This window comes from Callorhinus ursinus, unplaced genomic scaffold (genome assembly GCF_003265705.2).
Source record: "Callorhinus ursinus isolate GAN/ISIS: 27379988/994484 unplaced genomic scaffold, GSC_fseal_2.0 scaffold21, whole genome shotgun sequence".
NCBI lineage: Eukaryota > Metazoa > Chordata > Mammalia > Carnivora > Otariidae > Callorhinus > Callorhinus ursinus.
The window spans coordinates 4,149,610-4,171,036 of NW_027397083.1; the positions used below are offsets into that span (position 1 = coordinate 4,149,610).

Here is a 21,427-nt window from a genome sequence, read left to right on the forward strand (position 1 = left end):
CTGATGTTGTCTCCAGAGTTGTTATTGACGGTCGGGGCGGTCAGTAGGGTCCTTGGGGCTGGTGCGGGTTGGTGGCATCCCCGAGGAAGGGGTGGGGATCCTGGTAAGGTTTCGGTTTGGTGTGCCAGTTTCATGAAACTGAACTCACCTTAAGGCTCCTGCAAGAACGTAATTTCTCCCAGAAAACTACCTTCCCCGTCATTCTCCATTCTTCTAACAACGTCCCTGCTGACACAAGAGCACCTTCAAACTTTTTTGGCAACCTTCATTTTTGTGCTGCTTCCATTTCTAGCATCGTGGCCGCCACACTGCAGAATTGCCAACTTGTGAGTGCACATCCCTTCTCAGGGCCTTTCATGCTCCACCTGCTTTCCCCCTCATCCTGAGCTCAGAACAAGGTCACAGAAGGGCATTTCTAAGATTGCGTTTACTACTCAAGTAATTGTACATCAGTCTCCAAGTGAATCCCAACATCTGAGCCGCCTCAGGCATCCGAGAACTGCAGGCTCAACACTGGGCTGGGAGTCTTAGAGGCTTGCAACCAGCACATGGGCTGTGAGGTGGGGTGGGGTGGGCCAGGCCTTAACCTCCTCAGAGTCCCTCTCTGTGGGGTGTGTCTGGAGGAGCATTTCTCAGTGGCCGTTGCACTGAGTACTAGCCCAGGAAATGTTCTATGAAGTAAGAGTTCTGAACACAAATGCATTTGTGAATAGTGCTTTCTCGTTTGCTTTCATTAAAAATAAGTTTTTTTTTTTTAAAGATTTATTTATTTATTTGACAGAGAGACAGCAAGAGAGGGAACACAAGCAGGGGGAGTGGGAGAGGGAGAAGCAGGCTTCCCGCTGAGCAGGGAGCCCGATGTGGGGCTCGATCCCAGGACCCTGGGACCGTGACCTGAGGAGCTGAAGGCAGACGCTTAACGACTGAGCCACCCAGGCGTCCCCATTAAAAATAAGTTTGGGGGGGGCGCGTGGGTGGCTCAGTTGGTTGAGCGACTGCCTTCAGCTCAGGTCATGATCTCAGGGTCCTGGGATGAAGCCCCGCATCAGGCTCCGTGCTTGGTGGGAAGCCTGCTTCTCCCTCTCCCACTCCCCCTGCTTGTGTTCCCTCTCTTGCTGTCTCTCTCTCTCTGTCAAATAAATGAATAAAATCTTAAAAAAAAAAATTAAAAAAAATAAGTTTAGGGGCACCTGGGTGGCTCAGTCGTTAAGCGTCTGCCTTCAGCTCAGGTCATGATCCCAGGGTCCTGGGATCGAGCCTCACATCGGGCTCCCCGATCTGCGGGAAGCCTGCTTCTCCCCTTCCCACTCTCCCTGCTTGTGTTCCTCTCTCGCTGTGTCTCTCTCTGTCAAATAAACAAAGTCTTTAAAAAAAAAAAAAAGGGCGCCTGGGTGGCTCAGTTGGTTATGTGTCTGCCTTTGGCTCAGGTCATGATCCCAGGATCCTGGGATCGAGCCCCGCATTGGGCTCCCTGCTCGGCAGGGGAGTCTGTTTCTTCCTCTCCCTACCCTCATGCTCTCTCTGGCTAGCACTTTCTCTCAAGATCTTAAAAAATATTTTTTAAGTGGAAACTTTGTATTACTCTGTAGTAATTATCCTAGCTAATGTTCATTGTTTACCACAATCCAAGTGCTGTGGGAAACACTTGATACATGTTACATGTTTTAATCTTTATAACATCCCTGGGAGGGAGCTACTGTTCCCATCCCCATTTTGTAGATGAGCAAACTGAGGTTAAGAGAAATTGGGTTGGGGCGCCTGGGTAGTGCAGTCGGTTAAGTGATTCTTGGTTTCAGCTCAGGTTGTGATAGGGTCGTGAGGTTGGGCTCTGCGCTGAGTGTGGAGTCTGCCGAAGATTCTCTCTCCTTCCTCTGCCCCTCCACTGGTGTGCTTGCTCGCTCGCTTGCTCGCTCTCTTTCAAAATAAATAGCAAAAAGGGGATTGTGTTGCCTACCAGAAAGTGGTGTACGCTGAGAATCAAACCAGGTCTGCCCACCTCCCAGGCCCTTTCTCTTAACCATGACTGAGGAGAATACGCCAGAAAAGCAAATAAATGTGCTTTAGTTAACCTGTGCCTTCTCATCACAGGATTGCACAATGTCCTCTAAGCTCTAGTGAAGGGAATGTGGGGGGCCTACAACTTGTGCGGCTCCCTCAGGTGGTGAAGCATTGCAGCCTGGTCCTCCTTCGAGCAGCTGTCTTGGTGTAGAAGGGATTTACTGATAACTCACTGCACCCAGGTAGGTGGTCAGCATGATCCATGAGGTGTTACTTCCTGTGAGGAATGGGGTGCTTCCTGTGTCATTCCAGCCGCTCAGGTCTTTCCTGGATGTGGTACCACCTAAACTGTTCTTTACCTATTTTTTTTTTCTTTGTGGCAAAATACATAGAACACAAGATGTTTTTCTTAAACCTCTCATAAGTAGATCATTCAGTGGTATTCAGCACATTTACAGTCTTGTACAATCACCACCACCTGATGTTTTAAATCAACTTGAAATGCACCTATTTCAACTTCACCTCATTCTGACCATTAATATTTATGAAATCACAAGTTTGGTATTTTGTTTTTAAATGTACATTAATTATATGTGTTTAAATGCACATAAACTACATAACCAATATATATATGAAATGCCCATAAGGTGCCTTCTCAAAGAGGTCGTTTTACATGCTGGGAAATGGGGCCAAGATGGACAGTCAGGGGCTTTGAGGACTCCCTTCCTGACTTGTTTTCTCTGTAAGGACAAGGTGGTTGAACCTGAAGTTCTCTCCCATCCAGCACAGATTCTTCTGTCACTCAAGAGAAAGGTGGCAGATCGGGGCACCTGGGTGGCTCAGATAGTTAAGCGTCTGCCTTCAGCTCAGGTCATGATCCCGGGGTCCTGGGATCGAGTCCCGCATCGGGCTCCTTGCTCAGCAGGGAGTCTGCCTCTCCCCCTGCTTGTTCTCTCTCTGTCTCTCTCGCAAGTGAATAAATAAAATCTTTAAAAAAAGAAAAAGAAAAAGGTGGCAGATCTTGCCTTTAAGTCTTTGCCTTGGGACTTTATCCTCCTGAGATAGAACTTGGTATAAAAATAGAATGTGAAGTACAACTTACATCTTTCAATGTGACATCGTACTTAGGCTGTTGTTTCTCTTTAAAATTTACCAAAAGAATATGCCCAAAGTACTATTTTTTAACCTTTTAAAAATGTAGGTTTGTGCACCTTTATAATCATACAGCTTTGTCTGAAACTGTTTGTATTCCTTTTTGAAACCCACATGCAGTCGTCTTTTATATTTGAATAGATTCCTCAGCACCTAGTTGTTGCCACACTCCTGGTTCCCGGCTCACCACAGAGACAGCCCCTGCGTCGGCTTTCCCGGCCAGCACGCGGCTGCCCTGACGCTCCCAGGTCTTCCACACGCTGTGTCCCCTGAGCCTCTCAGTCCCTGATGAAGAAAGGCACGGGGAAGGAAACGAGATCAGGTTTGTGACTTCACCGCTGGGAATGTCACACTACTGTCTGACAGCGTTGCCCTTCCAGGAGGGATCGTAGATGGCTTTTTCTTGCACCTTCTGCCTTTCTCAAGCATCTTCCTTCTCTCTCAGGAGTCCTTTCCAACCCCCACCATCTGGTGTTTAATTTCTTCTGCATACATTGACTTTCTCTTTTCCTGGTAAAGGCTTCAGCTCTAGGGATGGCTCTTGCTTTTTTATATCAAAGTCAGAGTCTTGGGAGGGGAAGTGGAACAAAGCCAGGGCTTTAGGCCTGCCTGCATCCGCACCAACACCCCCTTCCGCCCCTGAGGGGGTCCCACTGTCCTGAGGCCTCCTGAGATTTTGGTGTTTTTAATCGCTACCATTCACCCACATCAAGGGGACAAGTCCTTGGATTTTAGCGTTGTGCAACCATCACCACAACCTAATTTTAGAACATTTTCATCACCCTGAAAAGAAACCCCGTACTCATTAGCAGCCACTCCCCTTCTCACCTCCCCCTCATTCCCAGCCCCTGGCAACCACAAATCTTTCTGCTCTACAGATTTGCTTATTCTGGACTATCCTATAAATGCAGTCATAGAATATGTGCCTTTTATGTCTGGCTTTCACTTAGCCTACCTCCCAAGCCATGTTCTTTCCTCCTTGAAAGCAACTCACAGCCCTAGGCTTGTGCCACCCACGGCTGCCGTTCCTGGTCCTTCTGAGCGGCCTGCTCGCAGTCCAGCCACATTCCTGCAGCCCCTGTCCCTTCCCCTTCTCCAGTTGCTCCTGTTTACCTGCTGCACCGTCTGCCTCACCCTGCATCTGGCTGTCTTCGGGACCTGTCTGCACTGTCCTGTTCGACCAGCCACTAGCCACTGTAGCTGTTAAACTAAGAACTTTCATTCCTCACTTTCGCTACGAAGCTCCATGTGACCAGGGGCTACTGTACTGGACAATGCGGGGCCTAGACCATTTCCATCATGGCAGTCAGTTACAGTGGTCAGGGCCATTCTAGATCTTAACTCTGCATTTAAGAAGACAAAATAGGGGCGCCTGGGTGGCTCAGTAGTTTAAGCGTCCGACTCTTGATCTCGACTCAGGTCTCGATCTCAGGGTTGTGACTTCAAGCCCCGCATTGGAGCTGTTCTTCTCGTCCACCCAGCACCTGGCAGCATAGGAAGGTAGACACTAGCACAAAGAAGCTACAATCCTTGTCACATAAGCCGTAAGTAGGAGAGTTGGGTTTTTAACCCAGGCCAACCTGATTCTGAAGTCCTGCTGGACTGTATTCCTTTGGGAGGGTCTAAGGTGGGCCCTGGTTTAAATTCCACCTCTAGACTGGAGCTGCATGAAGGCAGGGACTGTGCATGTCTTGTTCCTCGCTGGAGCCCCAGGGGCTGGCAGGTAATCAGTATTCAGGAAACATTTAATGAATAAATGAACAGATACCAAAAAATGATAGTTGCTTTTGTTCAAGAGCTTCCTGACGTGCTTCCCCGTGCCCCCACTACGTTAGAGTTTGATTTAGAAATTTCCATCCACTCCAGAAGAAAGGGAATAATTTCATACCTTGTTTATAGATTGCTAGCCACCAGCCAATACCTGAGTTTTCCGTAGGCCCTCAGTAGCCATGTAACAAATGACAGCCAAGTCCCTTAGAGCCACTTTACAGGAATTCTAATACAACTTCCGAGGCAGCCATGGGGGGGAGGGGGACGTCCCGTGAGGAAGTTGGTACCAGCCCCTGCTTGGCCCTCAGCTGCTGGAGAGCCCCTTTGGCAGTCTGGGAACTCCCCAGAGAGGGGCACCTATCTGCAGTCCTCTGGCCTGGAGAGTGCCACAAACCCAGTCATCCTTAAAGTGTGCCCAAGTCTCTCTCTCTCTCTCAAGTAAAGCTTTAAAAATTTCATTTTAGGGTCTGAGGGTTTTTTAAATGCAAAACATTAATATAGTTATATAGAGGAGACTTTAGAGTATGGTGGGAAAAGCTTTGTTCAGGAGTCTGAATCTGGTTATACCACCAGTCCCTGTGACCTTGGGCAAGTGACTTGAATCTCTCAGCCTCAGATTCCTCATCTGCCAAAGGGAAGTGAAAACACCCACCTAGCAGAGCTGGGAAGATGAGAGATTGGCTCAGGGCCGCCCCTGGCAGACACTTGTTCAACTTGCTAACAACCCTAAGTATATAAAAGTTAAAAGTGAACGTTTCTCCAACCCACAGCCCATTGATAACTGTTAAACAGATGGGGTAAGTATGCTTCCAGAATTTTTCTCTCTATATACAAAAAATATGTACATATATAATTTCTGTTAATAAAAATGAGATCATGCCATAATGTACAGAATGTTCTTCATGCATTTTTTTCAGTTACTATGTCACGGGCACCCTTCCATCTGGGTATGTACCACCAGGATCTACAACTTTCATTTTTAGAGGCTATAGAGTATGTCATGGTTTCTTAACCACTTTCCTACTGGACATAGATTATTTCTAGTTTTTCCACTCTTAGAGACAGTAAAAGCCAATTCCAGGAAGGTTCAGGAGGCCCGTTATAGGGGCGTTAATGCAATGACTTGTTTCTGCCTGCCTGCCTGCCTGCCTGCCTTTCCTCCCTCCCTCCCTCCCTCTTTCTTTTTTTTCCTTCCTTCCTTCCTTCCTTCCTTCCTTCCTTCCTTCCTTCCTTCCTTTTTTCCTTCCTTCCTTCTTTCTTTTTCTTTCTTTCTTTCTTTCTTTCTTTCTTTCTTTCTTTCTTTCTTTTTCTTTCTTTCTTTCTTTTTTCTTTCTTTCTTTTTCTTTTTCAGATATTCATTTGAGAGAGCGAGCGAGCACGAGAGTACAGAGGGAGAGGGAGAAGGAGACTCTCCCACTGAGCAGGGAGCCCAACACGGGGCTCGATCCCAGGACCCTGAGATCATGACCTGAGCCAAAGGCAGATGCTTAACCAATTGAGCCCCCCAGGTGCCCCCAACAACTCATTTTCAAAGCAAGTTCTTGTTTTATCTTTTCATTTGGTTTTCATAGAAACCTTACCAGAGAGCTGATAAACCCATTTACAACCAGGAAAATGAATTTGTCGAGAGGGACAAACTGCCCAAGGATCCCACAAATTGTGGCAGAGGGGGCCTGGGACAGTCCCCTTGGCTTATGTTTGTCATGCTTCTGGAACAGGTGATGCACGTGAGTGGAAGGAGGCCCATATAAGATGACAAGTGACACTTGGCTTCAGTGTCAAGGTGAGAATAGTGGGAGCAAGATGGGGTCTGGACCGTGCAGAATCCCAGGGCCCGGTTTGCCTGAGCCTCTGGTCTCCAGGAGAAGCAGGAAATGCAGAGTTTTGCCTGTAATCTCCCAGGTGACAGAAGGGGCCCAGCCAACACACAGCTCTTCAGCGCTCACATGCCACAGGGGGAGACAGAGACCCCCTGCTTCAGGCCCTAACTTAGATTTTCTACTTTTGACTGGAAAGCAGGGGTCTAACCTGCAAGGCCTGTAGCTGGTACCTGACACAGATGGCACTTAGTAGAAGGCTCTGTGCCCCTGCGTCGTACCCCCTGGGAGGTTAAGTGGCCAAGAAAAGACTGTTTGATTTTGTGGCTTGTCCTTCCAGCTTCCAGGGGCCATGTGTCTGCCTCCACTGCCAGGCACTGGTGAGCAGGCTTGACTCTTGAGCCTCTCCTTAGCCTTCTTTATATACAGTTCTTCTGGCCACCCTGACCAGAGCCTTGGCTAAGGTTCCCAGGGAGCTTGTTGTGTGTTAGGTAAAGATCACTGTGATTTCTGAAAATGGGTCCCATTCCCCTTTACTTCTCTCCCTCTCCTCCTTTTCGGGAACAGTATTGTGGTTAAAAGTGGGACCCCTAAGTCACATTGCTCAGTCTCTAGCTGTGTGGTCTTGGGCTGGTCGTGTTACTACTCAATGCCTCAGTTTCCTTATCTGTAAACTGGAGGAAATTATTAGCTCAGAAAATGTCAGCTGTCATCTGTTGGTCTCTCACTTTTCCAGGGGTTGTGTAGGTGCTCAGGGTACAAAAACAAACCATAGCCCTTGCCCTTTAGAACATGACCTTGACGTAAGTGTGTGCAGTCATCAGCAAAGAGCTGACTCTGGGGCAGAGGAAACCTTTCTCCCGTCAAGTTCAAGTTTTGAGATCATTTGAGTTCCCAGGTACCCAAAAGGCTCCCAGACTCCTTTGGGGCACAGATGCAGGCTGCCCGTGTCCTTTCCTTCCTGCCAAACTCGGGTCTGGACTAGTGAGTGGGAGAGAATCTGCGAGCCCTTCAGCACTTCCCGAGTGGGCCCAGCTTCCTTCCCCTCTGGAGGTTAACTTTCACCAAGGACCCACCTTCCCAGATGAGAGGAAGAGCCCAGACAACTCCCCTGTACCTCTCCCTCTCGCCCCCTTTTCCAGCTCCCTGGGGTGGGGGTTCAAGAGCACTTTCCCCTGGGGAGTCTTGGTGGCCTTGCCCAGTCCCAGGGGTCTACTTCTAAATCCCCTCCACCTCTGCTGACCCTTGACCCCTGAGCTGGCGATGTGCCCCCTGCTCCAGATTGCCCCTCTCTGGACCTGCTTTGCTCACAATAAACAAGAAGCCCTCTCTGCCCGGAGCTGGGGCAGGAGGTCATCACAGATTGGCTGGGAAGCCTGCAACAGTTGCTTTAAATTTCAAAATTAGACTTTTGTTCCTCTCCCTTTTCCCATTCATTCGTTCAGTACGTGTATTGAGTAACCCCTGTGTGCCCGGCCTTGCTCTGGAGATAGTCAGTGGTGGCTGAGACAGTCACTGCCCACACATTTGAGTAGGGGAAACCAATGTTAAGCAAACAACCATATTGATGACTATAAAATTGTAGAGAAAAGTCTTGTATCAGAATAGAATGTAATTCTCCATGAGAGTATACTAAGCTGACTCACCCTAACTAGAATGTCACTGGGCAGAATGTTGGAGTAGGGAGGAGGAAAAGATTCAAGACGTACAAAGGCCCTGGGGCAAACAGCTCGGCAATTCCTCAGAAGCTGAACACAACAAAAATGAAAGTAGGAAGATTTGTACATGAATGTTCATAGCACTGTTACTCTCTACAGCCCAAAAAGTGAAACAACCCCCAAATGTCCACCAGCTAATGAATGGCTAAATAAAATAGATCCCTACAATGAATACTACTCAGCCATAAAAAGGAATGAAGTACTGGTTTACAGTATGGATGAACCTTGAAAACATGATGCCAAGTGAAAGAAGCCAATTACCAAAGGCCGCATATTTACTGAATGGTTGCATTTATGTGAAATGTCCAGTATAGACAATTCCATGGAAAGTAGATGGGGGCTGCAGGGTGTATGAGTTTGCTCGGGCTGCCATCACAAAGTACCAGCAGGGCGCCTGCCTGGCTCAGTGGAGTGTCTGGCTCTTGATCTCGGGGTCCTGAGTTTGAGCCCCACATTGGGTTAGAGATTGTATAAATAAATAAACCTAAAAAACAAAAAGTACCACACACTGAGTGGCTTAAACAATAGAAATTTGTTTTCTCACAATTCCAGGGGCCAGAAGTCAGAGATCAAGGGGTCGAGAGGGTGGATTCCGTCTGAGGCCTCTCTCCTGGGCTTGTAGATGGCTTGTCCTTTTGCTAGGGCTTCACTTGGTCTTATTTTATTTATTTATTTATTTATTATTTTTTATTTATTTATTTATTTTTTTAAAAGATTTTATTTATTTATTTGAGAGAGAGAATGAGAGATAGAGAGCACGAGAGGGAAGAGGGTCAGAGGGAGAAGCAGACTCCCTGCTGAGCAGGGAGCCCGATGCGGGACTCGATCCCGGGACTCCAGGATCATGACCTGAGCCGAAGGCAGTCGCTTAACCAACTGAGCCACCCAGGCACCCTGGTCTTATTTTATTTAGCCATTCATTAGCTGGTGGACATTTGGGGGTTGTTCCACTTTTTTGGCTGTAGAGAGTAACAGTGCTATGAACACTTGTGTACAAATCTTCCTACTTTCATTTTTGTTGTGTTCAGCTTCTGAGGAATTGCCGAGCTGTTTGCCCCAGGGCCTTTGTACGTCTTGATTCTTTTCCTCCTCCCTACCCCTTCACTTGGTCTTACCTGATCTCATGACACTAGTACTGGATTAGTGCCCACCCTAATGACCTCACTTGACCTCTTTAGAGACGGTGTCTCCAAGTACCTCCCATCTGGGGGTTAAGAAGTCAACATAGGAGCCTGGGTTCCTCAGTCAGTTAAGCATCTGCCTTCGGCTCAGGTCATGATTCCAGGGTCCTGAGATCGAGCCCCACGTCAGCGGGGAGGCTGCTTCTCCCCCGCCCTCTGTCTACCACTCCCCCTGCTTATGCTCTCTGTCAAATAAAATCTTAAAATACATATATATATATATATATATATATATATATATATACATACATACACACACACACATTCAGAGGAGTCTCTGAGGTTTTAAAAACAAAAAAGAATTCAACATATGAGCCTGGGTGGCTCAGTCAGTTAAGCGTCTGACTCTTGATTTCGGCTCAGGTCATGATCTCAGGATTGTGAGATCGGGCCCTGTGCACTGGGCTGCATGCTCAGCAGGGAGTCTGCTTGAGATTCTCTCCCTCTTCCTCTGCCCCTCCCATGGGTTCATGTGTGCACACTCTCTCGTACTCTCAAATAACTAAAAAAGTCTTTTAAAGATTTTTATTTATTCATTTGAGAGAGAGAGAGCACAAGAGAACACAAGCAGGGGAGAGGCAGGGAGAGGGGGAGAAGCAGACTCTCCGCTGAGTGGGGAGTCTGATGTGGGGCTCGATCCCAGGACCCTGAGATCATGACCTGAGCCGAAGGCAGACTCTTAACCGCCTGAGCCACCCAGGCACTCCACTAAAGAAATCTTTAAAAAAAAAAATAAAAAAGGAGTTGGGGCACTTGGGTGGCTCAGTCAGTTAAGCATCTGCCTTCAGCTCAGGTCATGATCTTGGAGTCTTGGGATAGAGCCCTGCATCGGGCTCCCTGGTTACTGGGGAGTCTGTTTCTCCCTCTGCCCCTTCCCCCACGCATTCTCTCTCTCTCTCTGTCTCAAATAAATAAAAAGAATCTTTAAAAAGAGAATTCAGTGTATGATTCAAGAAGGACACCCATTCAACTGTAACGGGAGGAATGGAGTGACTGCTCATCAGTATGGGGCTTCTTTTTGACATGGTGAAAATGTTCTGGAGTTAGTGGTGATCAATGCACAAATCTGTGAATGTACTAAAGACTGTCCACTCTGAAAAGATGAACTTTGCCCTGGGGCAAGAAGGAGCATGGTGTACAGAGAGGAAGGAGAAAAATGGGGGGAGACGAGCTGGTGGAGTTGGGGCCCTATTCCCTAGGGCCTCTCAACACTAGGAGCCCCCATATTCCAGGAGTCTGCTCCCTGCATAAGACTTTGCCCTTCTCCACAGTGTCTGGCATTAAAGCTCATTTTTTGGGACCCTTTCAAACTGGGTTGGGGATTGGAATTAGGACACCTCTTTAACCCTTCAGGGATCAACTCCTGTCCCTGGTGGGCAGTAGGCCATGGAACAGTCGGACACAGCTCGGGTGACCTCTTGCTGTTCTACGTCCTCTCCAGCTAGTAAGTCCTTAGTTCTAACAATCCACTGCGGTAGGTAGCAGTACGCTCTTGCCCAAAGTCACATGGCCCACACAGCTAATGGCAGAGTCTGCCTGGCTCCAGGGTCCATGCTGTTCCCTACTACCCTGTGCTGCCTCAAACAGCCCTCTGAGTCAGGGTTTATTAGCCTATTGTTATCCTCATTTGACAGATGAGGAGGCTGGGGCACAGAGAGGTGAATGACTTGGCTTGGGTCATACTGTGAGCTAGGACGAGATGTTGGGAATGGGGTGGGCATCCACATGGGTAAGAGCCCTCGGTGCCCGGCGCCCAGCGAATCCCAGACACAGAGCCTGGGGGAGGGTAGGTCTAGGGGGAAGGTTGTGATGGGGAGAGGCAGGGCTCAGGGCTGGCCACCTGTTTCACGTCCTTCCCGCTTCCGCCAGGCCCTCAGCCCGTCCCTGGGGGCGGCTCCTTGGCCAGGCTGCCGGGAGGGCCCACACTGCCAAGGGAGGTTGGGGCCAGTGTCAGAGGTGCTGAAGAGCCACCAAAGGGGGTGCCCAGGGAGCAGGGTGCCTGCATCCTTGGGAAGCCACCTCCCAGCTTGGGGGTGGGGGCGGCAGAGGCCCGCGTGACAGTGTGGCTGACATTCCTCAGCGGCCACGTGGCCCCAACTGGCAGGGACAGCTGCGGACGGGAGCCGGACCAGCTTTGTTCCCAGGGTGGCGCCCGCTCTCCATCCAGGCCCTGCTCGGCTCCTGCCTGGCACTGCTCTCCTTCCTGGGGCTTGCGGGCAGCTGACCCTGGGGTCCCCACCATGAATGCCTAGAAGCCCAGAGCCACCGGGGTCTCTCCGTCCTCAAGCGGCACAGGGCTCTGGAAGGATGGGGCAGGACCAGACGAAGCAGCAGATCGAGAAGGGGCTCCAGCTGTACCAGGCTAACCAGACGGAGAAGGCGCTGCACGTGTGGATGAAGGTGCTGGAGAAGAGCGCGGACCTTGTGGGGCGCTTTCGCGTGCTGGGCTGTCTGGTCACTGCACACTCGGAGATGGGCCGCTACAAGGAGATGCTAAAGGTGGGCCCGGGCTGGCTACCCCCAGGCTTCGGACCCTCCCGCCTCCTCAGACACCCACATGTCCCACAGGCTAGCAGCCCCGCCCCGCTGGGGCTCTGAGTACGGTCGAAGGCCCCTGTGGCCTTGAACTTTGCTCTGAGACTGAGACAGAGCTTCTCAGCTTCAGGGTTCGAGAATCTCCAGGCTGGGTCTCGGAAGCTAGGTTCCAGCCTTCCTGTTTGGGGTGCTGAGTCAGAGCCTGAGGGGGCGTGAGCTCCAGCTTTGGGGCTGGGGGTGGGTGGGTGGTGCGGGTAGGCTGGGGTCAAAAGGTGAAGGCTATGGGTCTGCGTGTGGCTCCAGGTCTGACACTTCTAGCCTATGGCTGGGGAGCAGAGAACTTGTCTGAGGCCTTGGCTGGAAGCTCTGCATCTGAGGCCTCAGCTGCGAGGCAGGGAGGAGGCCCGGGTCCGAGGCTCAGAGTCCAGGCTGACCGCACTGCCCCAACCCTCCGGGCAGTTCGCTGTGGTGCAGATCGACACTGCTCGGGAGCTGGAGGATGCTGACTTCCTTCTGGAGAGCTACCTGAACCTGGCACGCAGCAACGAGAAGCTCTGTGAGTTCCACAAGACCATCTCCTACTGCAAGACCTGCCTCGGCCTGCCCGGCACCAGGGCAGGCGCCCAGCTCGGAGGCCAGGTCAGCCTGAGCATGGGCAATGCCTTCCTGGGCCTCAGCCTCTTCCAGAAGGCCCTGGAGAGCTTCGAGAAGGCCCTGCGCTATGCCCACAACAATGATGACGCCATGCTCGAGTGCCGCGTCTGCTGCAGCCTGGGCAGCTTCTATGCCCAGGTCAAGGTGGGCTGGGGCCCCAGAGGCGGGTGGGGGAGGGCTTGGGTCCCCTGACACCCTCTTGCAAGCCGCACTCCTCATTCAGGACCTTGCTCAGTCCTCCCACGTAGGAGAGTCTGAGAGGGAAGACTCCCCCAGGAAGGTGCAAACTTACCAGGAAGGGCAGGGCCAGAATTCAAACCCTGGTCTGTCTGCCTTCCTGGGGGAATGGGAGGCTCCTTCTGAGGACTGGCCATGAACCCGTACTGCCCTGTGTTTGCTATGTGGTCTTGGCACCTCTCGTCTCCAAACCTTGGTAGGTACATCTATAAAATGAGGGAGGGTAGGGCCCACCTTCCAGCACAGTTGTAAGAACTCATTAAGTATTTATTGACTCTTTATGCCCAGCTCTGTGGGCTTGGGAGGCAAGCAGTGAAAACAACGGCAAAGCCCCTGGCCTTGTGAAGCTTGCGTTCTAGAAAGAGTCAAATAAACATAGTAAGTCAATCACATAGCGTGCTAGAAAGTGCTTAGGAGGAAGGAAAGCGGGAAAGGGGGTGGGAAGTGCTGAGGATGGGGTGTTGCAATTTCAAATCAGGTGATTGGAAGGCCTCATAGAGGTGTTATCAGTCTGATGATTGGAAGCACAGAGAGGGTAAGCCATGCAGAAATCTGGCAAGAGCCTGAAAAAGCTCCTGGGTGAGGAGGGGGGCATAGCTGATTGGAAGCACAGGAGAGGGTAAGCCAGGCAGAAATCTGGCAAGAGCTTGAAAAAGCTCCTGGGTGAGGAGGAGGGCATAGCTGGTCTGTTCCAGGGATGGTGGAGACCAGCATGGCAGCAGCCGGTATGTGGAAGGTGGTGAGAACCAAGAGGTAAGGGGGGAGGGGAGAAGGCAGATCGCTTTGAACTGATGGAGCCAGTGACCAATGGCTGGTTTCTGGTCGAGTGTTTGTTCTCCTGGGACCCCCTAGGCATCCAGGCTGCGCTTGGCCCACGGGGGATGTTGATGCCCGGCACACAGTAGATGCTTAATAAAATCTTGGGGTAAATGGGTGTATAAGTGCTGATGAATCAGAGGTGGGATGCGAGGAAATGAGAGTCATCCAGGACGACACCGAGGATTTTGTTTTCAGCAACCAGACACAGGAAGAACCCACTCAGTGAGACTCGCTAGATGGGAGAGGGACAGGGTGTTTTAAAACCTTTTTTATTATGAAGACAATTAACCGTACAGGAAAATCGGAAGAATAATATACTGAACCTCCATATCCCCACCACCTAGATTGAACAATTATTAATATTATGCCATATTTGATTTACATATTTTAACTGAAGTGTTGTGACATGAAATTATAGACACCATGATATTTTACCCCGAAGTACTTCAGTATGCATCTCAGAAAGAAAAAAAAAAAGACATTTTCTTATATAAGGACACTTTCTTACATAATCACAATTATCTCTTGAATTTCTCTGCTTATCTTGAAAACACGCCTCTACCCTCGGCTTCTATAAATTGGAACACAGACATGAGGCACACGAGCAGTGGGCATTATGTCTCCTAAAGTCTCTTTCAGTAGAAGATTTCTCCCCTCCCCGTTATTTTCCAGGATTTATCTAACAACAGACTGATTGCCCTGTTAACAGGTTTCATCTCATGTCCCATTGCTTCCGCAAGGAGTCACATGACTGGTCCCCCCGACCCCCCTTTGCTCCCAGCGAACTGGAACTTAGTGATAAGGGAAGCCTCGGGTCACACCTCTTTGGTGAGAAGATTATGTAGGCGCTGCTGCGTGCTTCATCCCATCCGATAGAGGGGGCGACAACGCCATCCCTCGGTTTCAGGGTTAGCGTTTTTTCCTTCCCTGACCAGCAGGTGAACTTGGGGGGGTGTGATGCTCCGGCCCCCTGTGAAAATTCAGTTCTGTGGCCACAGTTTTCATAATGGATTTAGCATCCAGTGATGCTTGTTGCCCGAATCAGCTCTCTTATTTCGACTGTAAGGAAATGGAGATTTCCAAGTTCTACCTTTCCTTCTACAGTTGTTGGCTGGAGTTTTCTCTAAGGAAGAACGCTCCCCCATCAAATAGGGCTAGTTGGCGCCTCTGAAATGCAGTTCCTACAGGAAAAACAGGATACTTTTTCTTTTCCTTTAGTTCCCACTTTGATGATAAGGAGTTGAAGTCATAGCTGCTTCCAGTGATCATACTTATTTGGTTTGCTTTCTTCTTTTGGAGTACCGTTATGAAATCCTGGATTTTTTTTTTCTGGACTTTTTTTTTTTAAATATTCGGTCTTCTTCAGTTAATTGCAATAGTGTGCTTTGTGATGCTCAAATTATCTTGACTTTAGTTAATGGAATTCCTTCAATAAGTCTCCTGTGTCCCTTTGGAGACACTTCATTTAAACACTGAAAGTGTTCTTTTTTTCTGCAATGATTGAACTGTCCCAGGCTCAATTTGTATATTCCCTGCCCCAGACCTGGAATCAGCCATTTCTCTGGGCTCTTTTTGGTGGGAAATTGTATTAAAGACCAAATGTGGGTTCTCAAGGTGCTTATTGCTACCGGGTTGTGATGGCTTCTAAATCTTTTTAGTTGCCAAGACAACTGAAGTTTATGCTAATATTTGCAATTCAAGTCTAATGTTTCAGGATTTTCCTTAATTTATTTTAATCTTGATTCTTTTCTCTTAGACTGAAAATGTTGGCTTTTAGCAACATAATTACACATTTATTTTATTCTACAAAATATTTTCCAAAGACAATACCAATATTACTTTAAAAAAAAAGACAACTGAAGGAAGTTTAAGATTTCTTTGCCTTCCGTTCTTTTGTCTTTATCAAATATCCTGCTATGGATGAACTGCCCAAGGACATACATTCCAAGGTCATTTGAAATAGTTATATTTTTCTATGTGGTTATATTACTATAATGCAATATAATCCATTGTAATGTAATAATATAGCATTATGTTTTAATAGTATATTATTACATTATACTAATTCTATAATTAAACTTATAATTAATTAATTATATGAATATGATGATATGTAGTTAGGGTCATTTATTTCCATTTTCTATTTTTAGGGTTTAAAAAAAAATTAAAAAATTCTGGGGCGCCTGGGTGGCTCAGTTGGTTGGGCGGCTGCCTTTGGCTCAGGTCACGATCCCAGAGTCCTGGGATCGAGCCCCACATCAGGCTCCTTGCTCTGCAGGGAGCCAGCTTCTCCCTCTCCCTCTGCCTGCTGCTCCCCCTGCTTGTGATCTCTCTCTCTCTCATTATCTCTCTTTCTGTGTCAAATAAATAAAAAGTCTTTAAAAAAATTAAAAAATTCTGAAGCTGTAGAACATTTACATGGCTTCAAATTTAAAAAGTGCGTCACGAGGGGCACTGGGCTGGCTCAGTTGGTGGAGGGTGCAACTCTTGACCTCAGGGTCGTGAGGTCCTGCCCCATGTTGGGCATAAAGATTACTTACATAAATAAAACTTTAAAAAAAGTATGCAACAAAATTTCTGAGGAACAGCTTTTTATTGGAGTTATCGAGAGTTCTCTTTTGGTCATATTAACTTGGAGATGCTTGTTAGATATGAAGTGAAAGATCAGACAGATTTTCTATGAGAAAGAACAGAGCGATGGGGCTATAGCTGAAGGGGACATGAGGACATGAGGTCAAAAGAAGGTTGTTTGAAATTGATTTTTTTTAATGAGGCAAGAAATGCCAAAATGTATTTGTACGCTGATGGGAAGGAATGACTGAGTGGAAAGAGATGGGGGCGGGGGGCGCCGGGGTGGCTCAGTCGGTTAAGCGGCTGCCTTCGGCCCAGGTCATGATCCCGGCGTCCTGGGATCGAGCTTCCTGCTCAGTGGAGAGTCTGCTTGTCCCTCTCCCTCTACCGCTCCAGCTCACCCTGCTGTGCGCTCTCTCTCTGTGTCAAATAAATAAATAAAAGCTTTAAAAAAAAAAAAAAAGAATAAGAAAGAGCCAGAGGATTTGTTCCCAAGCCCCGTGGAGGGACTCGCATCTGTAGGAGCAGGGGGTCCTCCTCCAGAGTGGCAGGAAGAAGGCAGAGGGGTGGAGAAGGTAGTCCTCACTGACTCTCTTCTGTTTTCCCTGTGGACTATGAAGCAAGATCGTTAGCTGATAACGGACAGGTAGGAAGAGCTTCTGGAGGTTTGAGGAGAAAGAAAGGATGAAGGAGTGATTTCATTGCCTCAGTGAGTCTGTTCCAGCGTTCTTCGGAGCAGACTGTGCTGGCAACCAGACCCGGAGCCTTTAGTGAGCACCTGCTGCGGGGTACCAGGGGGCAAGCACTCGCGGGGGGCCTGGTACCCCCCTTTTGTGTGTCTCTGAAGATAAGGGGCCCAACTGGGGTGAAGTGAGAAGAGAAGCCAACTGTATTTTCTTGCCTTCTCATTCACTCCTTCATCCCACAAATGTTCACTCTGCCTCTGCTAAATGCCAAGAACTGTGCTAGGCTCTTGGGATGCATCCGCAAACCCGATGAAAATTCCTAGGTTCACGGAGCCCACACCTTCTCAGTGGCTGTTCCTTCTGCCTGGATCACTCTTTCCTGGGACACCTGAATGAATGAGCGAACACTGGCGGGGCCCTGGAGCCCTTGACTTAAGGGCAGCTCCGGCCATTCAATGGACCCCTTCTTGTCCCACCTCCTCCCTGTGTTCCCCCTCTCCCTGCAGGACTATGAGAAAGCCCTGTTCTTCCCCTGCAAGGCCGCGGAGCTCGTTAGCGACTATGGCAAAGGCTGGAGCCTCAAGTACCGGGCCATGAGCCAGTACCACATGGCTGTGGCCTATCGCCTGCTGGGCCACCTGGGCAGCGCCATGGAGTGTTGTGAGGTAGGCCAGGAGGGAAGGCGGGCAGGCGGAGGTGGTGGCGTGGGCTTGGGTGTCCTCCCACATCAATCCACCTAGGGCCCCAAGATTTGCCCTTGGCCCCCCTTCTCCATGTGCCCCGAAGGATGCATTTGTTCTGCCCACTCCCCTGTCCCAAACCTCACTCCCTTCCAATCCATTCTCAGGGGAGGGGCTTCCCTCTGCCCTCCCCCCATACACACTCTCTGTGGGGCACTTTCAATAGGAAGAAAGCCAGTCTCTGGAGTGCCACTGACCTGACCTGGCTTCAAATCCTGGCATCACTACTTACTAGCCAGGTGCCCTTGGTCAAGTCACTTCTGTCCACTGGGTGGGTGTGGTGAGGCCTCAGTGGTTCCGTGTGTGGGGCCTTGGCACCGTGCTAGGTCTGTTGGGCTCCGAGGATGTTGGTGATCCCTGGGCTGCCCTGTCAGAGGGGCCCACTGAGTAATGACACACCAGTGGTTGGGGGGGGGGCAGATGTGCAGGCCTGAGCTGCCAGCCTCCCTTCACAGGAATCTATGAAGATTGCTCTGCAGCACGGGGACCGGCCACTGCAGGCCCTCTGCCTGCTCTGCTTTGCTGACATCCACCGGAGCCGCGGGGACCTGGAGGTGAGGCCCCTGGAGTGCGGAGGGAGGGCTTGCAGGCCTGGTCCAGTCTGACTGCACTCTCCCCCCGGCTGTGCAGACAGCCTTCCCCAGGTACGACTCTGCCATGAGCATCATGACGGAGATTGGAAACCGCCTGGGGCAGGTGCAGGTGCTGTTGGGCGTGGCCAAATGCTGGATAGCCAGGAAGGCGCTGGACAAGGTGAGATGGGGCTGTTTCCTACAGCCCCCGGCTCTCCCCGGTGCTCCCGTTTGGAGCCAGTAGGTCAGCCAACACTCTGTGGGGCTGGTCCTAGGCAGGACTCTTTCAGACATTTTGTCTAACATCAGCCTCACCCGAATCCCATAAGGTGAGTACATTCCAAGCCATTTTCCAGACTCAGAGAAGGCCCACGACGTGCCTAGACCCACAACTAGTAAAGGGCCAGAGGTGGGTTGGAACTCAGGATGCTTTAACGGCTTTCACGATATCACAACACCCAATGAGACAGGAATATTCTTCCCATTCTGTATCTGAGTAAACTGAGGCAACAGGTAACTTGACCACACAGCTCTGTGACTGGGCTCCAGCCTCCTTTTGCTACCTTCACATGCAGGGCAGCTGCCCAGCCATGATGTCCTCCCCAGGCCCGCCCCTCCCAGCCCCTTCCTTTCCTGTGAGCCAAGGCCTCTGTCAGCTCTGCCCGCAGCCCTGGCCTGTGCTTGCCTTCCAGGCTCTGGATGCCATCGAGAAAGCCCAGGACCTGGCCGAGGAAGTGGGGAACAAGGTCAGACCTGATTTCTGTTTTCTGGGTCTGGAGTCAAGAGCCCAAGGTGGGATCTTGGGTGTGTGGAGAGGGCTTCCCTGAGCCTGCACATGCCCTGAACCCTTCTGGATCTCCAGGAGCTGCCCCCACCCATTCCCACACCCTGGCTATTTCTCTTCCACCCACAGAGCACTTTGGAGGGCAGGGCAAGAATTCTGTAGCTCAGAGGACCTCAGAATTCCTCAGAGCTTCTTGATGGTCATTTAATCTTCCAACAGTGGGTCCACTCATTAAGAGCTGGACACACACACGTTCTTCTAGGTATTGGTCCCACTCCTCACTGTCTCCCTGCAAGGTGGGTACTGCAAGCCCCATTTTACAGGTAAGGAAAGCGAGGCTCAGGGAGGTGCTCCAGGACCCACACTTGGTACCTGATCTGTCTTAACTCCAAAGCCCGTGATCCTCCCATAGTGTCTGTGGCCTCTCAAATTTAATAGTTATATCCAAACCTTTAAATGTTGACAATAGGCTCAGTGTTTCTTGAAGCCTTCTAGAAGATACGGATTTCTCTGGGATCCAGTGCACAGCCCAACTAAAATGCCAAATATCTTTGTTTTGGGATAGATTATAGCCACTCAGTTTTATCCAAGTATCTCAGGTCGGTCAGAAATGCTGATGAGCTGTTGTGTGTATTTAATTAACAAAAACAGGAGAGCAAATTAATCATTATGGTGTCAACGCAGCAGATCTGGTCAATAAAATCCTTCAAAAACATGGGGTTCCCAGCTAGTTCTAGGGGTGAGCACTGACTACCTCCCCCCCCTGCCCATTCTGCGTGGGGGAGAAGCCAAGGCCCAGGGAGCGTGGGACAGTTTTCCTAGGCCCATCAGCGAGGCAAGAATGCTGCCAGGACCAGACCCTGTGTGTCCTGACTGCTCGGTGGGCCCGCGGGGACAGCTTCTCAGGCTGGGCAAGGAGGGAGGCTCACCAGTACTGATGTGGTCTTGTCCCCCACGCCCGCTCTCCGGTCCCTGCTGGCCCCAGCTGAGCCAGCTCAAGCTGCACTGCCTGAGCGAGAGCATCTACCGCAGCAAGGGACTGCAGCGCGAGCTCCGCGCCCATGTCGTGCGCTTCCACGAGTGTGTGGAGGAGACCGAGCTCTACTGCGGCCTGTGTGGCGAGTCCATAGGTGAGAGGAACAGCCGGCTGCAGGCCTTGCCATGCTCCCACATCTTCCACCTCAGGTGAGGGCTCCTGGCCAGTGGGCAGGGGGCACCCACGGTCTCTTTGGGGTACGCTAGGGTCCCAGCTGCCCTAACCACAGTAGTACCACTGAATGTAGAGTACTCTGTGTTCTAAGCGTGTTCTAAAAGCTTCCCCTGTAATAACTCATGGAATCCTCCCAGTAGCCCTATGAGGTGGCCATCATTATTCCCCCTAAAGAGAATTTAGAGAGGCCTCTCAAAGGCCATGAGATTCGAACACCCAGGGCTAGACCTGCCTCCATGCCGACCTCCTTACTCCTGACCTCCTGGAAGGCCCAGGACAGAGTATAAGGGGCAAGCAGGGACGCTGGGAGGAGCCTGGGAGCCCTACCCTCTCCTTTGACACCGTTCCAGCTCCTGCAGAGGGGAGGGGAGGAGAGAGAGCCCAGGCCCAGGATGGAAGAAGCCCTGGGTTCAGTGAATGGACAGAGTCCTTTGCCTCCCAAGGTGTCTGCAGAGCAACAGGACACGTAGCTGCCCCAACTGCCGCCGCTCATCCATGAAGCCTGGCTTTGTGTGAGTCCCACCAGCAGTCTTGGGCTTCTGCCTCACTTCCTCCTCCTCCTTGTCCATCATCATGCTGGGGGCCCCTGATTCGCCATGCCTTGGACCCTGTTTGCTCCTGGGGCAGCTGCCAGGGCCTCCTCCAACCTGTTGGGGCCCAGGACCTGCCCACCTGTTGTTCCTCCAGGTTCCACTGCCCTCCCTGCCTCTTTGTACTTTGCTCTTTGTAGAAAAATAAACTGTTTGTACCTGAGCCCAGCGATTCTGACTCTTTTTGCCAGTGTGCTGGGGCCAGCACAGACAGGACAGCTTCTTCCCCAACTGGTCTTCTTGACTCCAGTCAGGCAGCTCTGACAAGTGTGAATTTGGGGTCAGCAGCTCCTGTGCTGACACCAAGTCACTGAACAACCTTGGACAAGTCACTTAACCTTTAGCAAATGCTGTTATTTAAAGAAGTTTCTGCTTTCAACTGCTTCCAAGAAA

At 50.2% G+C, this 21,427-nt stretch overlaps 1 protein-coding gene across 2 annotated transcripts; it reads left to right on the forward strand.

Annotated features, from left to right (window-relative positions):
* The first annotated feature begins 11,626 nt into the window (after positions 1-11,626).
* On the forward strand, positions 11,627-21,197 carry RAPSN (receptor associated protein of the synapse). Of its 2 annotated transcripts, none has more exons than XM_025879249.2 (8): positions 11,627-12,135; positions 12,631-12,969; positions 17,645-17,803; positions 18,334-18,432; positions 18,509-18,631; positions 19,143-19,196; positions 20,220-20,419; positions 20,888-21,197. In XM_025879249.2, the coding sequence occupies exons 1-8, from the start codon at positions 11,881-11,883 to the stop codon at positions 20,958-20,960; spliced, it is 1,302 nt and encodes a 433-aa protein (XP_025735034.2). In that variant the 5' UTR covers positions 11,627-11,880; the 3' UTR covers positions 20,961-21,197. The 2 variants fall into 2 exon arrangements, with proteins under 2 accessions (XP_025735034.2, XP_073761006.1); XM_073904905.1 differs by having other exon boundaries at positions 20,220-20,364.
* The last annotated feature ends 230 nt before the right edge of the window (positions 21,198-21,427 follow it).